Raw genomic sequence first — 23781 nt, 5'->3', positions numbered from 1 at the left:
TATCTATACAATTACAACTTCTATGGAAGGGAGTAGGTGGGTATAAACTCTAGACCCTCAGCTTGACACTGGGAAGAAGAAAGAAAAAGGGTAGAAGAGGAAAGCCCCCCTGACCTCAATTCTCATTTATGCTTTTCAGAAAAAGAATATAAACCACTTTTTATGGCACGGCAAAACTAAGGCTGCCTCTGCAATTCAAATATTAGGGTACACTGATAAAAATAGAGAGCCATAGTAAGAAGTATTAACCCATAGGTAACACCTACTATACTTCGCTTTCAAGAAAGTTGCATTTAAAACTAAAGAAGGCAAGAAATGTGTGGTTAAAATGCTTCAAAAACAAAAACAAACAAAAAAGTGATTCTGTATTCTTTAAAGGCCTTCAGGCTTCAGAACTTGGCTGGGAAAATTCAGATATCCCCAAGAGGCACAACCAATTTAGGACTAGCTAACAATTGGCTGAGCTGCAGCAGGCCCAAGCTGAGTGAGTACTTAAAGTCAAATGACTATTTAAAGATCTTTGCCTGAGGCCCACACTGTTCTGCATTCAGTACAAACAAATTCCATCACAGGCACAAGTTAATAAAACAAGTGGGGCAGAGCTTATAATCTGTGTAACTTCATAGTATTTAGTCTCCTGGTAACTTACTTACCCAAACCTGCTCTCCAAAGGACAGGTAGTTAAAAACATTGGCAAGCCTAAAAGTGTTCTTGGTAGGAGCACAGGGTCTACACTCACCTCTGTTTCAGGGCTGGTATTTCTGTGGGTTCTGGCTCAAGTATTTCATAGGCCAAGTTCACATCCTCTGTCTCCCGAAGCAAAGCATAAATGGGCTCAATTTGTTCATTAAACCTTGCCAAAAGTGTGCGTGCATCTTTTTTGGGCATTGCTGATTCATCTTCTTCTACCTCTGTATGGCAAAAAGTACAGCGGAAAGTTCCTATAGAGAAAGCAAAAGTCTCAGGTCAGGAAAGAGAAATTCTCAAAACTAGCCTTCAGCAAACAATTTGTATTTCCACTCTCTCTACAATATTTTAGTACTGAAACTTCTAAAAATGTGGAAAAGATGAAAGAATTTTATAGTGAACATCCATGTGCCCACCACTGAGATTCTACAATTAACATTTTTCTGTATTTGATTGATCATGTATCTTTCCATCTATCATTTTTTTGAAGCATTCAAGGTAATTTCACCCCTAACTGCAGCACAGCAAACAGATTTTAATCACAACATTTCTAACAGAGTTATACTTATTTTAACTTTGGTTAAACTTAAAACCAAATTCTTTACAGTTTACCACCAAAAACTGTATCCTTTCCCAACAGTTTTCTTTTTGGACATTACATATTTGGGTCTACGTTACAGGGAAAGCCAAATAAATACCTAAAACCAAAAGTCTCCGGTCATCCTGTGCATTGTCACAAGGCTATTTCTTCAAACATATTAACTATTTATATCTAAACAAATTTAACTAACTCATTTCCAAAATTAAAGTTCAGGAAGACTTTATTGTTCTTATTTCTATATTCTTCACATTCAACTTGTAATTAAACCGTAGTAATTCCTTAGAAACATCTCAGATTTTTCACTTCTATTATCATTTCACTAATCTGGGACACCATTATTACTTAGCCTGAAATTAGCTTCCTAAATCTGGTCTTTGAACCTTTAGGCTCTCCCTCTCCAATTCCAAGTTTCCTATGCAACAATTTTTATCATCTTATCCCCCTGCTTGAAAATCTATCTGATAGCTGAACTTCTAAAGTCCATGGCATCAAATTTCTCATTCTAACGTTCAAGACCCTGTATAACTTGGCCCAAAAATATCATAACCTAACCACAGTCCTTTACTTCTCAAGTAAATTCAAATATTTGAGAGACAATATACTAGACATTAACATTTATTTTATTTGTACACTGCTTTGTTTCCAAAATGCTACCACGTATGTTTTTTGATCCTTTTGACCAATCCTGAAAAATGATGTCAGAACTGAGGCTCTGAGTTCTGTGATTTGTCCAAAGGCATGTAACCAATAAGAGAAAAGTAATAACAGCAGCTGTTGTATACCGAGTGCTTACTAAATACCAAGTATCGCAGTCATATGAGGATGGTATTATCATTACTTCCCACTTAAATCTGCAAAATACAGAGGTTCTAAGGGGTTAAGTAACTTGCTTAAGATCATATCACTACTAATTGGGAGGTGAGGGCAGGATTCAAACCCAGTCTATTATGCTGAAACCCACACTCTTAAACATTATTTAACACCACTAGCACCACTTGGATCTCCAGTTTGTTTTTTATTCCCAATACCAGGGATATGCATCCTTCCTCACCCTATTAACTTAAAGGTACTTAGTATCTGGCACAACATAAGTATGTTTTAAAAAGCCCATTATGTAATTGATACATAACCCCACCCCAACCCTCTTCCCCTAATAAGGAACGAACAAACTAGACACCTCTGCTTCAAAATTAGATTCTACTCATGTACCTCAGAGTAAGTTTCTTTACTGCCTCTCACATGTGAACAGCCAGTAACATGTCAATTCTTTATTCATATACTCTCTCTAAATACTCTCAATCTTCCTGCTATCCAAATGCTACCTCATCTTTACATCTATTCCAAATAAGTGAGAGGGAAAAGCAGCCCCTCATAGGTAGGAGGTAGCCCAGCACTCACAGCTAAGTTATGATGCTTTTCTGTCAAACAGAATCTCACAGATCACCAACATCAGATAAGGTCCTCTGATACCAAGATGGAAGTGAGGCAAAACCAAGTCAGTGTGAGTCTGAGTCTGTCTGAATACAGACAAAAGCAAGGTATCTGTAGAACCACAAGAAAAATCCCAGCTAACACGAGTGATTGCTGCTTCTTTATCAATTACAGTTTTAGCCTCACTCTGGTTTTCTCACTTCTCAAATAAGATTTATTAAGATAACCAATCATAGAATTATCTTCACTTCTCGACAGTACCTAATTCATAGCAAATCCCCACCAATTCCTTGAGTCCTCCAGCAAATAACCTTTAAAAAGCCCAAATTCTCTAAATTTGTCCAGCATAGTCTTGCTGAGACACCTCATGGGTTCCCTACCATATGTGGTTTCCTTTTTACAGAAAGCATCAACAAACCCAATTTTGTTTACTATGGGCATGTACCTGATGGTCTTTGACTAATGGGCATCAGCATAAAGATTCTTTACAAAATAAAGAAAGAGGAAGAACAAGTTATTTTTCCTTTCTAAAGTTGCTTTAAAATATCTGAATCCATACTGCCCACCAGCCATCAAAATGGATATGCTTGAAGCCAATTTTATTACAACTGCTTAGAGATCAAGAGTGGGATTTAAGACTAGAAATTATATAAGAATCAACAACATATAGATGGTAATTGAAGCCACAGAATAGATCAGAGTATACAGAAATCAAGGACAGTGTGAAGCATAAACAGTCAAGGTATAAACCTAAGGTAAGAGGAATCCTTGATATACAGAAATGGTACAACCAGAGGGATAGGATGGTGTTTCAAGGAGGAAATGGTATGGTGCTAATTTTTCAATGGCAACAAGAATTGAAAATCAGCTTTTATATTTAGTAACAAGGGGTAATTAGAGACCTTGACTAAAGAGATTTTAATTTCTATACTGTCCTAAGGTATTCCCTAACTATTCCAGTCTGCCTCAGTCTCTTCTCTTCAACAAAAATATAAAGAATATAATCCATGTGGGTGTTAAAGCATAAGTCATATATAGGCATACCTCAAAGATATTGTGGGTCCAGTTCCAGATCACCACAATAAAGTGAATATCACAATAAAGTAAGTCACACAAATGTTTTGGTTTCCCAGTGCATATAAAAGTTGTTTGCACTATACTGTAGTCTACTAACTATGCAACAGCATTATATCTAAGAAAATATATAAACTTTGGTTAGAAAATTCTTTACTGTTAAAAAATGCTAACCATCATCTGAGCCTTCAGTGAACTGTAGTAGTAACACCCAAGATCAATGATCCCAGATAACCATAACAAAAAAAAAAAGGCTTGAAACATTGCAAGAATTATCAAAATGTGACAGAGAAACATAAAATGAGCAAATGCTGTTGGAAAAATGGCGCCAACAGACTTGTTCCATGCAGGCTTGCCACAAACTTCAATTTGTAAAAAACCCAGTTTATCTGCAATGTGCAATAAAGCAAAGCACAATAAAACGAGGTACGTCTGTAAAGTCAAGTTTAATACAGCTCTCAAATACCAGCTGAATTAAAAACACACTGACGTGGGACTCGTGTTGACTGCTTAAAGATGAGCACTCACAGAGACTGTCAAGGAGAACTAGAGAACACTGCAGAAGAAAAGTTATCCAGTTCAGTAGTTTTCAAATTATTTTCAAAGGAAGAAATCCCATTCCTTGGTGAAGAAGTACCTAAGATATAAACATAAAAGCAAGCGCTCTGGCTGAAGCACAAAAAGACAGCTAAGCAAAGGGCAACACTATAATCCTCTCATTATGTCTTCAAAGCATTACAAATCAGCCTCCTCAATGTCCTGTACCAGGCACACTTTGCTGCAGAGCCTTTGTTCTTGTTACTTTCTCTGCCCAGAAGGCTTTTCCTCCAGTTAAATGGCTAGTCTTCTAACTTACTTCAGATCTTTACTCAGAAGTCATCTCCAAGAGGGCTTCCCTAGCCAGCATTACCTAAAATTTCAACACTGTCCTGTCCTTTCTTTTTCCTTAACATTTGTCACTATCTAACACACTATGTTTTATGCTCTATCTAGTTTATTAGGTTACTTATCATTGAAATTGTCATGTTATACTTAATCAAAAATTGTCCTCCCAAGTGCCCCATTTTTCTCTTGAAGAGAACATACAATCCAAACTTCAGAGTTAAGTAAACAAATCAACATGCTTGTCAGTGTAGCTCATCCATATAACACAGCAATGCTCTTATTTTGGGAAAAGAAAGAGAAAAAGAGATCACTGTTAACATCATTTCATAGAAGAACAATCACAGAATGACAGTCTTAAATTTGAGTAAATTTTGTTTCATTAAAAAAAAAATAAGAAGGGGAAAAAACACAGTGTAGTCATAAGAAACCTGAATTCTAGCCTCATCTAGGTATTTTTCCAGAGACCCAGGCTTAAGGTAGATTAAGACTTAGTAAGAGTTAATTGTAGAGGGCCCATTTTGCAGTTCTGAAAAGAGTGGCTTTCATATAACTGTCAAAAACTGTGAAGGGCCTGAGATTTTACCCTACTTGTAAGCTAAAAAATTATCCTACCACAGTTCCATGGATGCTGAAGAAAGATACAAGACTCCTAGGTCGGAGAAAAGAGCTTTATTACTCACGGCAACAGCAGCAGCCAGTGTCAGGTTTTGTGCCAATTCCTCGAGCCTCAATTCCCATAGGGTAACAAAGACAGCCAGGTGACAACTATACATGTGGTGGGTCATGTTATAGGAAAGAAACCCTGAGCTTAACGAACCTAAACCTTTAATAATCGGCATAAACATGCTTGTCCTTTGCTCTGGAGGGAGATACTTTTATCACACTGAACAGCAAGCAAACCTGCCTTTTGCTCTGGAGAGAAATAATACCTCTATCTTTCAAGGCTGATCACATATAAATATCCTTGAAAAATACAGTCCAGAAAAAAAGGCAGCCAGTCAGTATCTCTGTTTGCAGAAGTATAACTTGTGAGAGACCCATGGAGAACTGTCTCCCAACAACAACCATGTCTGGCAAACATTACATGAGGAAAAGCTGACCTGACATCTGAGTCCTATGTCACAAAAACACAAGTTGTAAACAAGGAGCAGCCTGTCAAAAGGCAGGTCTGGAGTCCAAGAAAAATAAGAAATTTTATATTTTATGGAAAATTACTTAAGACTAGCTTAACATATGAGGAGCATTTTTATAAATTTCACTAAACATTATAAAAATGCAAATCAATTTTCCTAAAACCAGAAGGTGGGGTGGGGCTCAGCACATACTTGGTACAACAAAGTTCCACTCTACTGAGTGGTATGAGTGCAACACATACAGACACAGAGTCTGTCACCAAGAAGCTTAAAGTTTAATAGAGATGAAAGGTATCTGGAGATAAACATGATCTAAGATCAGTGCAAAAATAAAGCACATAAGTGTTCTGCAGTTCAAAGAAGGAATATGACTTCTAGTTGAGGGCTCTACAGGTTTATGGAGAAGGTGTGCCTTTTGAGATAAAATTTAGAAGAAAAGCAGTTGTTAAAGAGACCAAGGAATGGGGGAAGAGAACAGGACATTCTAGATGATTATAAAAGAAGTAAGTGGTTGAAAATAATAGTAAACTGCAATATCAGACTACTAGGAATATAGTTATCAAAAAGAATGGTAAAAATCAGAATCAACAGGATAAACTACAGTGGCCATAACTTCAATGTCAAGCTTCATTTTGACTTTATTCTTTAGTAACAGGAAAGTGATTAAAGAATTTTGGAGAAGAACATGAGGTTATCCAAATAAATATATAAATATTAATCTGCCTTAGTGGCTTAAGATGGTCTTCCAATAAGCCAATTCTTAACTGAATGTATGAACATCACTGGAAGAATTTTTAATTAATACCCCAGCCCTGCCCCAAAGATGCTGATTCAACAGGTCTGGAATGGGGGCCAGGGATGTAAATTTTGAAAGTTCCACAAAGAATTCTAATGCATACCCCTGGTGAAGAGCTGCTGTTAAGAAATCAATATGATAAATATCCCAACTCTTTTTGAAACTGGACCACCCTGTGCTAAGTAGTGTGCACAGAATATACTACTCAAGAATAAGAGAAGAAATTGGAATGGAAACTCAGAGTGCTTTACCATCTTTCCCTTGCCAAACATAAGATCAAGAAGCCACATAAGGGAGAATGTGCAAACTAGATTCAAGAATGTGGCAGCAGAGAGAAAATGTAGGCTACAAGCATTCTTTAGGCAAAGCTTGACAAATGATGATATAAGGAGAAAAGAATTCAATGGTAACATATTTGTTTGATCATATACATCCATAAGCCAGAAAAAAACTAAGAAAAGCTACTTTACAAATATTCCCACATATTCATCATGGTCAAGTCTGTGCAACAGTATCATCCAATCTAACACATGAGGGAAAGACTCAAAGAAGTTAAGTTTACCAGGTCACAGCTTAAAAACAAAAATCATTACGGCTGAAATCAAACATAAATTTTTCTGACTCAAAAGACTAAATTTCCTGTACCATCCTGAATTACACATCCTTTCCCTATGTATATTCATAGGCTCTAATTTTTTAAAAATACGGAGCAGGAGAGAGGATTTGTAGGAAAAAATTTATTTAACAAACATTAAATGTGTATCACATGCCTGGTATTTACTTAGCTAGGTCTTAATGTTTCAGGTCTGCCAGAAGGATCAAAATTCATCCAGATGTAGATAACAGGCAATGAAAATAGGGAGAAAAAAAGATCTTTTAAAAATAGATATTTTAAAACTGTATTTTAGCGTTGTCTATTCAGTAGTATGTGAATGTCTCAATTCTATGACTCAGGACTCTCCTAATTAAGGTAAGTTATCACTTCAAAATGAAAAAATAAAGATTTACTTGTTGGAATGAGAGGGAAAAAGGAGGGAGGGTAAGGAGAAAGAGATCCACACAATTTTAACTTTCTCCCAAAATAAGACATGTAAAAACAAAAATGAATCAGAGGCATGGAGAGAAGGGACTAGGAACAAAAGAAAAAACAAACAGTAACGTTCAACAAAATTCAAACTTAACATTTTCTTTTGCTAAACCCAGAAAGAAAACTTAGGTGGTATCTATTACACTGGCCAAGGTCTTCCATTTAACTGTTTACTTATTAACAAACATGGTACTCATTTTAATTATGTGAGTATTCCATCAAGAGAACAATGGATAAGTACAAGCAAAACCAAAGTGAAAAAAAAAAATGTTTATCCTCTTTAGTTGGACAAAAAGAAAATGCTTTGGAAATTTATCATAACTGAGGGGAAAAAAAAGATGACATTATGAATCAAATCCCCAAATAATTAGATATTATTTGGATTGTGTTTCCTCCTTCTTCATTCCAAAATATACAATGGATAGAACATTCAAAACAGATCACTCAAAAAGATTCCAGAAAAAACAAAATAAAACAGAAGACAATTCATAGATCCATTTAAAATCAAATGACTAAGACTTGAACTGCTAGGATTTTAGTGAAATAAAGAGGAAACTATAAAACTTCAAGATACATCACTAACATATGGAATTAATTTTACCACTCTGTAAAAATTTAACCACCATAAATACCTTAGTAATCATATTTGGATGCTGGTTTCTCTCCCACTGAATATTTTATGGATTATGTATATATGAGAAAAGGGAGTAAACTAGGGAGCTGGGGAAAATAAGACTGCCAAAAAATTCTAAATATTATTCTCCATTATGCCACAATGTATTTCTGAAGATGGCCTAATTAAACAGGATATTTTCTATATGAACACTACTAAAACCAGGAGTTTCAGTTCCTAATCAAAGCTTTGAAACTAACCAGAAGTGACTAACATTATCCTAAAACAGTGATAAAACAACCCCAAGCCTCTCTATACTTTTAAAATGTGAATTACTCTCCAAATGAAAGGGTGCTTTGAAATTAGAGTTGAGAGAAATCATATATGGTACAGAATAGACTGAACTTACCATTTTACATATCCTAAAAAAAAAAGGCCTACAATGATGACAGGATTTGCACAAGGAATAGTTACTAACATAGCCCAACACTGGAAGCCAGCCAGGGCTCTAGAATCCTGATACACTGTCACTTTGCTGTCTTATAACCTTGCTTAAAAATACAAACAAACAAACAAAAAAACCCTCGGAATATGACACTGAACACACTGATTATGTAAAAGGACCCAGTATAATAAACACTGAAAAACCCTTACAATACTAATACAAGCTAGCCAGCCATCAATAACCACAGCAGTATGACAACAAAATATTTATTAAGAGTCACTTTGCTTTTTCAGATTCCAAAAGAGCTTATGGGGGAGGGAAAGTTAGGTGGGGTTTGGGATGTAAAGAATCTGGAAGAATAATCATAAAATTTAAGCACTGTCAACAGTGAAAGGTGGTAAGAGTAGGACTGGGCTGAGTGGGAGAGCACAGAGAAGAAAAACTAGATTTGCCATTTTATGCTACATACTTTTTCAGTATTTGAGTCTTAATCAAGTTTACATTCATATCTTACTTACATATTTTTAGAAGAGAGAAAACAAATGTTATTTTGAATTCTCCAGAAGCACTCAACTCCCTCTTAATATGCAAAAGTTACACATTCTTGGCATATTCTTTGAAAGCACTATAAAGTCCTTTGTAAAAATTTTTATAACTCAAAACATTCAAGGGTATATATATTAAAATGTTAAGTCAAATATTGAAGTCTCAAAAGTCATCCTTTATTCTAATTTCCAAACTTATTTCATACAGCAAGTTTCTTCAGTTTAACTGGGCAAGGGGAAATGTAAGAAAAAAGGAATTGTTATTATAAAACAATAACAGACAAGAGAGAAGCATAGTTATATATATTATGCAATTATTTTACCTATAATAAAAAGGAATTTGAAAAATCATCCTTCAGCAATTCACTGCAGAATACTTAGCACTGTAAAATATTCATTTGCATACAAAAAGAAAAAAACAGAAGCAGTTTAATGTATTTTTAAATTCAGAAGATTGCAAATGTACTAATGATGTACACAACATAACTCCACTCCCAAAACTCAATTTATCAGTGAAATTGGTTTCTGTCCTTCCTTAAAAGATGTATCTAGATTTGGTCCAATTATGCATCATGACTAGATTCTGGAACTCATTATAAAGGGGAAAAAAATGTACTATGCCTGGGAGGGAAAACAATAAATTGAAGTATGATACTCGGGTGAATACTAAAGTTTGTAATAAATTTTCTAAATTAAGTCTAAATCAAATTCACCTCAACATACAGCAAGCAAGCAAAAAGCACGTGGTTTTAATATGACTATTTGAAAGACAATAATCAATGGAATGTTGCATGTCAGCATCAAAAAGCAATTCTTCACAAATAAGTTCATTCCTAGGTAATCAGCATCAAAATACAAAAAAGATAAAACACAGATTTTTTTTTTAAGTTCGCAAATCCTGAAAATCAAAAGCAGCAAATTTTTTTAAAAATCAGCCTTAAAGGTTTTGGTGGAAAGCAAATGGTAGAAGAGGGAAGACACTTGTTCCTTACTATCTTTCCATAACTAGTTTTTATTTAACTTATTCTAATAATCACTTTCCTCCCACCCCATTACCAGTCCCCCCAAAAATCCATACCTCTGAGCTTCCACTACAATTTTCTAATGAACTCATCCCCGGCAAAGATTCCAAATCACCAACTGAGCAAAATAATCTTAGAAAGATTTCTTTTTGTTTATTTGTGTTTTTAGCATTGCAGGAATTGAAAACACTGTTTATAAGACATCTCCCAAGTAGAAAGAAATGAAGACAGGAAAAAGTAGCCTGCTTGATAAAGGTAAACATGAAGGTAATAATTCTTTAAGAGGCTCGCAGATATAGGACCCTGAGAGTATTAAAATGTTAGGTTAAAAAAATGGAAGAGGAATTTCAATGTTATGGGGATCAGTCTAAAGAAGATATGTGGATCTGTCCAAACTAAAAAGCATTATCTGCAGTCACAAGGAAAGATGATTTAACCCCAAACTTAGAAATGAATATCTCAAATAGATAGAGTTTACTTAAATATGCTGAGTGACTCAGAACTGACCACTAGAAGAGGTCTATTTCCACTGTTGGCTATTTTTAAGAGTAATTTATTAGAGACTTATTTCACTTTGAGTTACTTATTAAAGACTTCTTTTACACTAGTTCTAAAATCTGTCTGCCTTTAAGTCTTTTCCATGGAGCCACACAAAAGCTGAATCTCCATGAAAGCTGTATCATATTCCTCTCTAGCACTCAATCTAAAACATCCTAGACATTTACATAGCCCTACACTTACTCACTTCTTTGTAAGATCCTCCAAACCCCAGAGTACAACATAGGCACGTGTATGTGTACCCACACACACGTTATTTGATGAGTTAAACTAGATAATCTCTAAACTCCTATTTATAAGATTATATCAAATACACATTTTTAAGATTCCATTTTTTAAAAATTTAACTTATTTCAAAATTTATTTAAAATGAGATTCCCTCGTCTCTAGATGAATTCAGTAATAAGGGCTCCCAAACTATGTCTAATTCAAACACCTAACAATTTTATTTGTTAATAATTAACCATCCACAATAAAATCACAGTGTCTTACATGCTTTTACAGAAGCTATAAAACTATTTTTTCACCCAATATTTCCTCTGCTGAGAATCCTTAAGGAAAAGCTTAAAAAATAAGAATAAAATGCCATATACACAAAAATATTCGAAGTGTCATATCTAAATCAGCCAAAAAACAAAAACAAAAACACAAAGTGCCCCAAAGAGATGAGAAGGAAAACAGGGCAGAAAAATCACATTTATTAAAACATATTTAGAACACTAAATAGAAACAGGAAAGTTTGATACATTAAGGAACCAAGACATCACAAATTATTCTTGGCTATGACTGTAATTACAGGTAATACACAAAAGGCTGGTGGTTTTGTGGTTAATTTTTTTTCTCTTCAAAATTTTCTCTGGCATTATGGCTACATAATTTTTAAATTAAAAATGGAAAATATAAACCTATTTCCATATCATCTAACTTTAACATCTAAAAAGAAAATACAATCTCCCCCACCATTTTGGGAATGTATGTTGCTAAATTTAACTTAGAAATGTCATTAACTAAATCACCGTGGTTGAGATTGCTGAAGTAGAAATGCTAAGTCTATTTATATGGTCAGAAGCTAGCTAAATCTAAAATATGTATTTATGAACCACAAGATGTTATTTTGTTGATTTGAGGGCTTTCATCCCATATTACCTTCATTTTGGTTACATAAGACCCCCTTATTTCAGGAAATAAAATAGCTGCTTTTGCCTAATTAAGTTTCTGAAACCAGGGACTAGTGCGCAAAAAGCGAGGCTATTCTACTTTAATAAAATAAAGTAGCTACACACACCAAACATCAAACATTTGTAGAGCTCAACCCCAGAACACCAAAGGTAAAAATCTAAATGGAAACTATACAGAGAATCTATAATCCTTAGGAAAAAGAGAGATGGGAGAGGGAAAAGCTATAAACTGAAGTAAGAAAATCACTGGCTTTAACGTGTGAATTAACACTGATAAAACAATTCTTGTTGGACTTAATTTCCTGAGCCCAGAATTTCTGGACACTCATCTAGGAGCTATTACTCTTTACCCAGTGGCAGAGTTGCCCATACACTTGAGTTAAGAACTTTTTATCAGGGAAGAAGTAAAGCCTAGAAGGCTTCAAATCTAATTCCTAAATACCCTCTAATTACTAATATAATCTAGTTTATAAACCTAGGACCTGTTGAAATGAGAATGGAGATAGGAGCCCATCAGATACCCCCTTATTGGTCAGAAATCCCATCAACCTCCAAATAGCAACCAAGAAATCGAATAGCTTTGTAAAGCACAGGGTTTAGAATGAAAACTGTGGTGACTATCAATTCAGGCAGAGCATAAATATTACAGCGGAAATACTTCCCTCTTTCTCCTCTGATACACACACCAAATGTTTATTTCCTGTTTTCTTCAAAATGAGGATGAGAGATGAATATTGAGCAAAACAGGAAAGGAACAGAGGGGAAAAGACCAAGATTTCTAAAGGGAATATAGCAGGGGGAGGGTATAGCTCAGTGGTAGAGCGCATGCCTAGCATGCATGAGGTCCTGGGTTCAATCCCCAATACCTCCATCAAAAATAAATATATAAGTAAACCTAATTACCTCCTCCCTCCCAACTAAATAAATAAATAAAGAGAATGTATAGAACAAGGGAGGATGTCAAGACATTACTAAACAAAACCAGACTGACAAGCAGATTGGGGTCTAGTATAACCTAATCAGCGTACTCTCTCTGTAAAGGAAAGTCCAAATGAAAAACCAAATTTAATCAAAAGGCAAGTACAATCTTAGAATGAGGGTCCCCAGTGATTAAGAATTTTCAATCATGGTATCTCAGGCTTCACTGTAGGGACATAACTGCCAATTAAGTTGGCTATTCATGTTGGCTGATCAGGGCACCCTCCCTTGACTGATATCAATGTAAAGTGACTTATTCTTGCTCTCCTGAAGCCCTTCTTTCCACCTTCACATTGACCATAACCCTCATATTAAAAATACAGTCTTTGCTCGGACTGGCCACAAAACAACTGTTTCAGTTTTAGCTTTCTTTCACAGAATGTTTTCATGCACCCTACCCTATCTCAACTCCCTGACTCAAATAACCTTGACTATATTTGGTGTTAGACCATCTCTTCCATAAGCAACCTGTTGATTACAACTCGTTTCATTCGGACACAACTCCTAGGTAAACTTCAAAGAGCATCATGGATCAGTCTCCTAAATACTGATATATAAGTAGTAGGATAACTTCCTTTTAGAAAGTTCCATAAAATTAAATAAGAATCAAGTGATGAGTAAATGTAGAAGAACATTACTTTAGATTACCCTCTCTGAGGGACTGGATAACACCTTCCACTGCAGTCAAGAGTGACGAAGATGACCACTGTAACACCAACATCTGCAGAAAATCACAAAACCAAAACCCAGAGCTCCTTTAAGAAATCTGTTAGAGTGAATAGCAAAAATCATGAGGCTTTTCTATTCTATTTTGAAAGCACTCCAGATACATCTATGTTCCTCTATAGCACACTCAAGCAATTCTTATACTCACGATGATTAAGATTTTCTTAAAACCAAGATCTCTCCTAGATAAGCCCTTTCAAGGTAAATACTTAGGTTCAATTAAATGTTTAACACAAGTGTGAATTCTTTAGATGACTTTTCATCCAAAATGACTGCTTCATAGTAAATAAAGAAAAAAAAAAGTCATAGGCTATCATTGCTCTTTTTGTTAATAATCTTAATTGATATTGGAATTATTTCCCATTAAATTTTTTAAAAATTCTTTAAAATGTACAATACATAACATATACAAAAGTTAGAAAATTAAACATGCACACAAATCTGTAATTTTTTTACAATAAAATATTTCTGTAAAAATTTCAATTGTATTTTTCAGATAGTTTTTTAAAAGTCAGATCTATTAATTAAAAAGTAACCTATATTTCTGAATTCAGCCGTAACAAACAGACAATCTAACTTAACAGCAGTGATTCTTTGCATAGATTTTTTTTTTACAAATTTTTAATACAAAATTGATCTACTGAGTAATTAGGAAAACTATAGTCTCTTTTCCAATTTACAAATAATAAAATAACTATACAACTTAGCATTTTAAATCTCTTCATGTTAATGTCAGGCACGTTATATTTTTTAAAAATAAATGTTTTGTAAATTCCGTGTTTACAAAATTCTTAAAAATAAAGTATTTAATTAAATGAAGCAATTTATAACTCTTGTTGACAATTCTCTTCCATTAATGGATGACTAAGAAGCTAAATATCTATTGTTAACTTGGAAAGGGTCCTTCTCTTATTTCTTTGGCTAACTTGTACTTATCTTTTAGGTCCCTGCTGTTTCTTAATTTCCTTCAGAGGCCAAACCCAGATTATATGCTCTGGTTATGTACTCCTGATAGCACTTTGCACTTTCACTAACAAAGCATTTAAGTGCTAATAATAAGTATTTATTGTAAGTGTCTGGCAGTGACTGGCACAAGTAAGTGCTCAAATATCTGTTGAATGAAGAGGTCAAAAGTAAAGTCAATAAAGTCAGAATAGCCTCAAAGTGGTAGAGAAAGTCAACCCTCTAGATTACCTATAAATAAGGGATGGGGGTGGAAGCAGAGGTAGGAGGGCCATGGGTGAAAGGACAGTCCATGGATGAGTACACCGCCTTGTGAAAGAGAAAGGCTTTGCAAAAGCTTCTAAAAGTAGTATGACAGTCAAACAGGACATTAAGACTGACTATATGCTGACTTATACCAATAAATTCACTTTTACAATGAAATACATGATTAGTTTAAAAATTAGATGAATCAATTTAAGAAAAAGGATACACACTTTATTTTAAAAAGTTACTTAAAAGAAAGATTCATAAACTAGAAAAATCTCACCTGTCATGGGATCAAAGAGCTGATTAGCTTCTAAATCTGTAAACGTACTACTACAGACGGGACATTTGAAGGAAGCCCGGTTGGTGGAATCTCTCTCATCAGTTTCAATCCTCCTTCTCATGTGGTCCAATTTATATTTTACCACATTAACAAGAGTACGATAATTGATAAAGTAGTAGTTATGACGAGTAGTTTTCCCATCTGCAGCAGTCTCTACCCTCATTCTGCATTTGATGAACTTGTCTCCCTTTAAATTATTCAAGACTGATCGAAGTTGTTTCCGATCAAACTTGAGCAGCTCCAACATGTCCTCCTCTTTCACACAGGGGTTTCGGATCAAGATGTCCAAGGCCAAAGCATGCTCAATACCATAAAACCCCCGGATCACATACTTGGCTAATCGCTTCAATGCTGCAGGAACCTCGGTGAGGACATCTGGATCTGCCATCTTTAGCAGCAAACTTCAATTTTAAATGTACTGAATTCAGAAAAAAAGAGAAAATTAGCTAGGCATAAGGACAAAGTAATTATTTTAAATCTAGAATAATCAACCCATTATTGGTTGCTGGTAACCACTATTCTTGAAGTGCCACAAAGGTACTCAAGGCTAGTAATGCCTAAGCATGTAACAGAGAACAAGATTTTCCTCTAGAGTACACAAAAGATTACACCTGAAAAGCTTGACATATTTCTTAAACGGTTACTTTCAAGACTGAGTGTGCTTAGTTCCAAAAAGTAACTTATTACTTTATAGCAGTGATGTATTATATCAAGTCCACTTTATTTAATAAAGAGAAACACAAAAAAAGCTAAATGAAGTCTCATTATTCTCAATGCTACAGATCTTTGTGAATGCTGAAAACCCCCTGAGAAACTTAGCAGTTAGCATATTCTTTTAAGTGTCTTCCTTGAGTAAAATTTTTCCACCAAGATAGATTCTAGGATGTTGTATATAGTCATGTTCTCACAATAAAATCACAACAAACCAATGAACACATAAGTAATCACTAGCTGGGATGCTTGGCAAAATTACTGTTATAAATCTGGAAGAAATTAACAAATAGTTCCAGACAGTTTTACCAACCTTGAAAAATTAAATGACCAATTAAGTAAATGCAATACAGTTCTTAAAAACAGTTAACAACAACAAACACCAAGATACCCTTAAATACGGGATCCCTTGTAAGACAAAGCAGAAGTTAATTATACCCAGAAAGCTATCTTCTAGAAGCCCAAACTGACATGGGCTAGAGTTTCATATGTTAAAAAGCCTGGGCTTTGGAATTAGCCAGACAGCTTTGTTTTAGTAGCTGTGTGATCCTAAGCAATCCCTTAAGCAACCTCAAGCCACACTTTATTCTCTGAGAAATAAGGATATCAACTACCACAGTGAGGTTGCTGTGACAAATAAATGAGAATGTAACATGCTTAGGAAGCACTTATTAATAAAGATAGCATCCATATCAATTTAATACATCCTAAACTAAAAACAGCCAGGCTACCCACACAGATTATATAAAATGAAATTTACCTAAACCCTAAGGATATTTTTAATAGACATCCCATTGAACTATTTCAATAAGGAATCATATTCTGTTAATACTAGCTTCTACTGAACTTTTTATTTAAAATCAGTGGTTTTCAACCTTATCAGGTTTAATACTTCTTTTATAAGAAATATTTTTATATCCACAGTACTATATTAAAAAGATATTCCTAAATAACCAATATATACATATACTTGGGGGGTAGAATATAATGCCCTACCTGTAATAAAGGAAAAATAAAAGCAAAGTCAGTTATAATAAAGTATATATACTGAGGCATGACTGTACATAAGAGATAACAAAGTAGCACCTAGATCCAAACCTGTGGGCCTAGAGTCCTCCTGTTATCCCAAGGCTTAGGGATGCCAAGCAAGTGCCTGGGCAAAACACTGAAGTAATATCCTAACGTATCATTAGAAACATTTTGTTCTTTCCAATTTGGTCAACACATTGTACTTGAACCCGGTTTTGGGTTTTTTTGTTTTGTTTTGTTTCATTTTGTTTTATTTTGTTTTGTTTTACATGCTTAACAGTTGGCAGAATATACCAATATGTGGCTTCAGAAACAGTCCAAAGGATGGCAAATGTCAAAATAACCTACTTTTTCCAGTATTTCCTACTATTGTATTCCCCTACCTGACCTTCCACCCCGTATACTCCATTTTCCAGACCAATGGTTCCCAACCATGGCTATAAAGTAGAATAATCTGGGGTGCATTTAACAATACCCACCCTGGGCCCCATCCCAGAGATTCTGTTTCAGCTAGTCTGAGAGGGCCAGATTAGGCATCACACTAATTTTAAAGCTTCTTAGGTGACTCTAATATACAGAATAAGTCCCTGACCACTGCAACCAACAAACTGGGTGCCTGGCTACTACAGACCCCGCCAAAGCACATCCTGCATGGGAAGGGCGTTGTGTCACCTAGCATTAAGCCTGTTTCCTTTGCCTCAGACACCATAGGGGGCCCTAAAGATTTGAGCAAGGGAGTGACATAACTTTTCAGTACAATAGTTTTGGGTTTTGAATCCCAGTTGGATATTCTCAGCCTCAGTTTCCTCATATATAAAAAGTGACTAACAGAACCTTTCTCATAGAGTTGATGTATGGATTAAATGAAGTAATTCATGTAAAGTGTTCTGCCTTCAAAGCTGGTATCATTAGAATTTCATTAAATATTGGCATTCATAATGACTTCCTACTTAGAAAAGTGATTCTTACAACAATTTGAGAAATGGGTGAAGTAAGTGAAGATGGAAGCACTGTGGAAGTATTGAGAGCTATAGTAATCAAACCTAAACCACGAAAGAGAAGAAAAAATTAGAAGAGGACAGGGTGAATGAAACTTATTAGAGAAACAAAATCAAAAGGATCCAACAATTATTGGAAATGGAGTTACAAAGTAGGAAATTTTTAAATAGTTATTTGGTTTTTTCCCAATTTTTTTATTGTGATAAAATACACATAACAAAAAATTTACCAACATTTTTAAGTATACAATTTAGTGATAGGTATAATAATAACACATTTATAATGTTATCCAATAATCACTGCCATCCACTTCCATGATTCTTCTCACCTTGTAAACTGAAACATTATATCCATTAAACAATAACATATAGCTATTTGCTTTGAGCTAGTGTAACTGGAAAGAGAAAAGTACTACTATGAGAAATAGGTTAACACCTGAAGAGGAACTTGGCATTCACTTCTAGTTGCTTGCCTTTGAGGAAATACTAGAGTATTACTGTGAAGATGTCCAGCAGGTAGCTGAACAAATGGAGAGCTCAGCAAAGAAGTCATGCTGTGACACCTTGCTCAAAATCTCTACATTCTAAAATCCTCCTTCCTGACCACTATGTTCTCTCTTTCACCACTTCTACTTCCTCACTTAACACTAAACCTCCTCAATCTCAAGATTTCATAATACTTAGGTCTGAGTTCTCAAACTAGCAGCCTATGCCACACCGTTTGACTCAAAGAATGAATGTTTTGTAATTTTTCTGATTAGTGGTTGACATTTTAAAATCATGAGATTTCACATAAATTTCCATTTTCAGCTCCTCATGAAAGTCAGAACTATATGAAGAAACAAGTGAGGCCATGTTCCCACGTGGAAACAATAAGCTAAAGAGTAGATTAGAAGAGCAGAGTAGAATCCTTTTAAACAAATGAAGCTTGGCTGGCCTCTGGAGACTTTTGAGTATGTGACCTCTGAGAGCCAGGCCTTGTTTCTTCTTTTTAGCCTCAGAGTCCATCAGTCACCTCCCAACCTCACCTACCACCCTACCTAGCCCAGACCCCCAAAGGCAAGCTGTTTTGTTTTGTTTTGTTTTTGAACCATATATATTCTAATCATATAAACATTTAAGGACTACTGTGCATCAGGCACAGAGTTGGAGAAACAAAGTTGAAATGAATGCACTCTACATTCCATCTACCCTATCAGCCTCATCTCCAGCCACACTGGCATTCTCTCAGTTTCATGAGCCACATAAGCATTCCCTGCTCCCAGACTTTTGCACATGTTGTTCTGTCTGTCCCCTCAGCTAAGCCCAAAGTCCCTTCTAATCATCCTTCACTCAAATGACATTTCCTCAAAGAGATCTTTCCAGGTTTCCCTTAGGGGCTTAGAATGATTCCCCTTTCACGTGTTCCCATAGCTCTTTCCCCTTCTTCCTTGCACTGAATAGACATACTTTCTCCAAGTCTATGTCGGAGACCAGAGGCTTAACCTTGTTCACTACTGAGTTTGCAGTATGGAGCACAGCTGGTCAAGTACTTCCTTTCAGTAGGTCTCCCAAGCACGTGTTCTTCAAACATGCCCACCCTGCCAGCCTTCCCCCAATTCACTTCCTCCACTGCAGTTTCCAGCGGAGAAAATGATAGGGTATTGGAAACCCTCTTCTTAAACTTCTAATAGTTTTAAGCAGAAGATGACAGCATCAAATTCGCGATTTTAAAGGATTGTGTTGACTGCAGGGTGTAAAATAAAAGGAGCGGATGTAGGGAGTCCTGTCATCCTGTACAGATTATTTCAGTACACTACTACTATTCCAGCTCTAAAAAGAACTTGAATTCTACACATCCAACTGGTTTTCTCAGTTACCATATTTCACGGCACTCTGCAGGCCCTCGTACATAAAGAGGCATATCACCGCGAAACCTCCGAAGCAGCTGGCCTCCACCAGCCCGGTTCAGTAATGTTCACCTCCTCCCCACTGTGAGACCCCCGAGACCCTAAATTCCCTCGGACTCTGCCAGGTGAGTCCAGGGGCCACACTCAGCGCAGCCAAGCCCGTCCTACCCGAGGTCGCACATGGGCCGCTCCGGGGTCAATGGTTCTTTGGAGGACCAAGAAGAGAACAAGTCAAGAGAGTAAGGGGGTGGAGGATAGCTAAGGAGAACGGAGCAATGAGGAGAGGACACCTTGAAATGCCACGCCTGGCCAGGGAGCCGAGAACAAGGAACAGGGAACAAGGTTTACCAAAGCGAATCCTCGAACACTCCCACTACAGCTTCCCTCAGCGCCTCAACTACCGGCTTAAACGAGCCACGCCACTCGTGCGACAAAGAAAACGCCCTAATCCTGCGACCAGCTTCGGAAACCACCCGCTACTTTTAGCCAGGCGGGCCAATCAGCACAGTGACGCCTTCAATCAAGACAGTCACGCTCCGATTGGCCAATGACGTTGAAGGCTCCGCCCTCCATACCCAGCTCTGATTGGTCTACAATCCCGGAATAGGCGTTAACCCCAGCAAGGCAGTGGCAAGATGGCGTCTCTGGATCGGGTGAAGGTACTGGTGTTGGGAGACTCAGGTGAGCCGCTTAACCCAACCTTGGGGCTCCCGACACTTTTGAGTTATCCGAGAATCCTCCCCTTTCGCTCTCCCCCATCTCCCCACCGCAGCCAACTGACTCTGACCTGTGGCTGAAATCCCTCTCAAGACCCAAAGACTACGTTTCCCAGAGGACTTTGCTCTATTTGACGAAGCAGCGGCGTATCACGGGTGGGGGGCGCAGCGCCCGGCGTTTTCGCGGCTTTCGCAGGTTTCTCGTCGGTCTCGGGCGACCGCAGCCAAGTGATCCTTTGTTTTAAAAGATATGGAGATACTGAGTATTGGGCGCTGGGCTGAGACGGAAGTTAGGACCGTCTCAAACAGATTTTGTTAATTAAGGAAATCAGAGTACACTAAGAAGAATGACATTATTACAAGTGTTTTGCATATTTTAACTCCTTTAATCCTGAAATCAGCCCTCCTACCCCATTTTACGGATGAGAAAAGTGAGGCGGAGAGATGTAAAGGACAACTGGTTTGAACCCAGAGTTCACGTACTTCAGACAGTAACCTATATTATTTAATGAAATATTAAATTTCAAAGTCCTGTTTTGCTCTCAGCTGGGCTTCTTGATTTTTATGTTCTCTTTAATCTTATTGCAAACCGATTATATGCTAGGTTGTAAGAAATAGAGAAATTAAAAGGGCCATATTATGAAGCAGCTGGGACTTAATGCTGAGCCCTGTTTAATCCTAGTGTTAAAATTCTTTTGATACCTTGGACGTTTGAGAACTGAAATTGAAGTCTGCGTTTCCCCCTCCTTCACTTCACTATCCTGTTATTCATAACTTCCACTCTTAAGCGCCTTTAGAACTTGAAATAAATGGTAACCTTGCATTTCATAGATGCACTTTTGTGGGGTTGACCTTTGGATGTTGCTGTGAGCGAAGACATTTTGTCAGTTGCTTGGAGGTGGAAAGAACATACTCCGGAGAGCTTGAAAACTAACTTTCCCAAACTGAATAAAATTGTTGAGGGGAGGAGGTTAAGAACCTTTCACATTGCCTGAAGATCATTTGCCTTACAAAGAGCATCATTTAATATTCCATTCAGAAAGTTGCATTATGAAGTTCTATGAAGATAATCCAATTTATGTCAACTTTAGTTCTTTGACTTGAAATGGTGAAGTTAATTTAATAAAAACACTCAGTTTTACAGATAAAGAAGGCAATGGTGATCTAAATGGACTTCACAAAAGCATCACCAAGTAGAATTTAGAACTGGAATCCAGAGCTAACAGAGAGTTCTTCATGTTATGTGAAGTAGATGTTCTCTGTCATTTATAATTCCCTTTCTATTGCATCTAACAATCCCTTCATGTTACATATTGTTCGAACTAGTCATTTTATTCTCTCCCCTCCCCCTACAAAAAAACTGAAATACTTACTACATAGCAGGCACTGAGTTAGGTACTAGAGTTATAACTGTGGCATCAATGCATTACATAACAGGGTTGAATTATCTGCTGCATTAAATTTGGAAAAGTGATCAGGCAATTAGTAAGCTTTTTGACATTATTATTATAGTTCAGTTGTAAAACAGAAGACAACCATGCCCACTAGGAAAGTGATTGATCTTGTTACTCATTCACTGATGTTAGGCTGTGTGTGCAAAGTCAGTTATTGCTTTTTTATCAGTTCTCTTTTAACAGTGATTTGCTATCTGACAGATTAGAATATACTTTTTACACTTCATTTGTCTTTGTACTCAAACTTCAAAGTTTACTTTTGAATAAAGGCTTATTGCCTCTGTGAAATTTTAAGGATTTCACAAATATATAAAGGAATGACTTGGGTTTAGAAATTTGTTTGTGTCACCTAGAGATATTTGATAATTTAGTAAGAAATCCTGAAAGTCTCACCAACATACATATACTCTTTTCTCTTCTTTCCGAGATGAGGGATGAGCTTAACACATTACCAGCTCTATTTGGAGCTGGCATTTATTTGATTATATTGAACTTTTTTTTCCCCAGCAAATCAAGTGCATTCTTCTGATCTAATTTAGTTCTAATGATAAAAACAGAATCAGACCCTCCCAAAATTCTTAAAGAAGTCAAATAGCCACTATTCATGGTACTTCAGTTGTTCTTACTTTAGAGTCCATCCACTGTTAGTGCTTGTCACCCAATGCAGTTAATTCTTGGAGAGCTATATAGTATTACTGCGTAGAGATGTTTACCCTACACAGTGAAGCTTAACTGGAAGCTCAAGCCTTCTATCAAGCTGATGACTACATGCCTAGCTATAAGCCTCCAACATAGATGAACCTACATGCAAACACAAAAATCAGCAATATGCCCTGAGGCCATAGATATCAGATGCAATGCAGTAAATACAAAGCTGTTTGATTACTCAAAAATCTTACATGCCTGTATGTAAAAAAAAAAATTAATGAAAGGGAAATCTGGGAAAATGTTTGACTCAATTACGTGAGCAGCTAATATATAAAGAGGTCATGTAAATTGATAACACTAAAACCTAATAGATAAATGGGTAGAGCAATGAATAGATAATTCATAGAGAAGGGACACAACTGATTAGCAAAGATGATCATTATGTGTATCTTTACCAGAAAGTAAAGAAATGCAGACTAAAGTACAATGTCACTTTTTTGTGTCTTATAAACTAACAAAAAAAGTAACTACATGCTATTGAGGTACAACAAGCAAGACCTGCAGGCTTATGTATATAGCTGGTGGCAGAGTAACAAGATAAAAGTTGACAATAGATATCAAGAACTTTAAATATTGATCTCCTTTTACACATTAATTTCACTTCTGGGAAGGTATACTAAGAAAATACTTTAAATTTTAATCAAAAGTTTAAACAGATCTTTTCTTAGCATCATGTTTGAAACACCCTAATATCTAATAATGAGAAAATGGTTAAATAAATCATTGTGCCTACTCTTTGAACTACTATGGAGACATTAAAAATGTTTATGAAGATTCTGTAATAACATGGAAAATTTTTGCCATTAAATAAATACTAAGGCCCTGTTCTGAGTACTGGGAATAAAAACTATGAGTAAAACCCAGTCCCAGCCCTCAAAGAACTTAAAATTTAGCAGATGGAATAAAATCTATAAACAAGCAAGTGTGATAGTGTATTTTAAGTACTTTCTAGGAAAATATACAGT

General features: G+C 36.1%; 2 protein-coding genes across 4 annotated transcripts in view; one reads left to right on the top strand and one right to left on the bottom strand.

Annotated features, from left to right (window-relative positions):
• GTF2E1 (general transcription factor IIE subunit 1) overlaps positions 1-20423 on the bottom strand; it is a 36213-nt gene extending 15790 nt beyond the window's left edge. Inside the window, exons 1-3 of one of the 3 annotated variants that reach the window (XM_010970868.3) lie at positions 20287-20423; positions 15252-15729; positions 740-941 (exon numbers count right to left, since the gene is read on the bottom strand). In XM_010970868.3, coding sequence (XP_010969170.1) covers positions 740-941; positions 15252-15699 — 650 coding nt within the window. In that variant the 5' untranslated portion in view covers positions 15700-15729; positions 20287-20423. Of the gene's footprint in view, positions 1-739; positions 942-15251; positions 15730-20106 lie in introns of all 3 variants that reach the window. The other 2 variants (XM_045507193.2, XM_010970869.3) reach the window with 2 other exon arrangements.
• A 64-nt stretch (positions 20424-20487) lies between these two features.
• The window catches only part of RABL3 (RAB, member of RAS oncogene family like 3), a 32510-nt gene continuing 29216 nt past the window's right edge, over positions 20488-23781 (top strand). The window contains exon 1 of the mRNA XM_010970867.3: positions 20488-20619. Coding sequence (XP_010969169.1) covers positions 20574-20619 — 46 coding nt within the window. The 5' untranslated portion in view covers positions 20488-20573. The remainder of the gene's footprint in view (positions 20620-23781) is intronic.

Source organism: Camelus bactrianus, chromosome 1, assembly GCF_048773025.1.
Source record: "Camelus bactrianus isolate YW-2024 breed Bactrian camel chromosome 1, ASM4877302v1, whole genome shotgun sequence".
In the NCBI taxonomy this organism is placed as follows: Eukaryota; Metazoa; Chordata; class Mammalia; order Artiodactyla; family Camelidae; genus Camelus; species Camelus bactrianus.
Note: the sequence above shows the minus strand (reverse complement) of the source record. Positions and strands in the feature narration are given on the sequence as shown.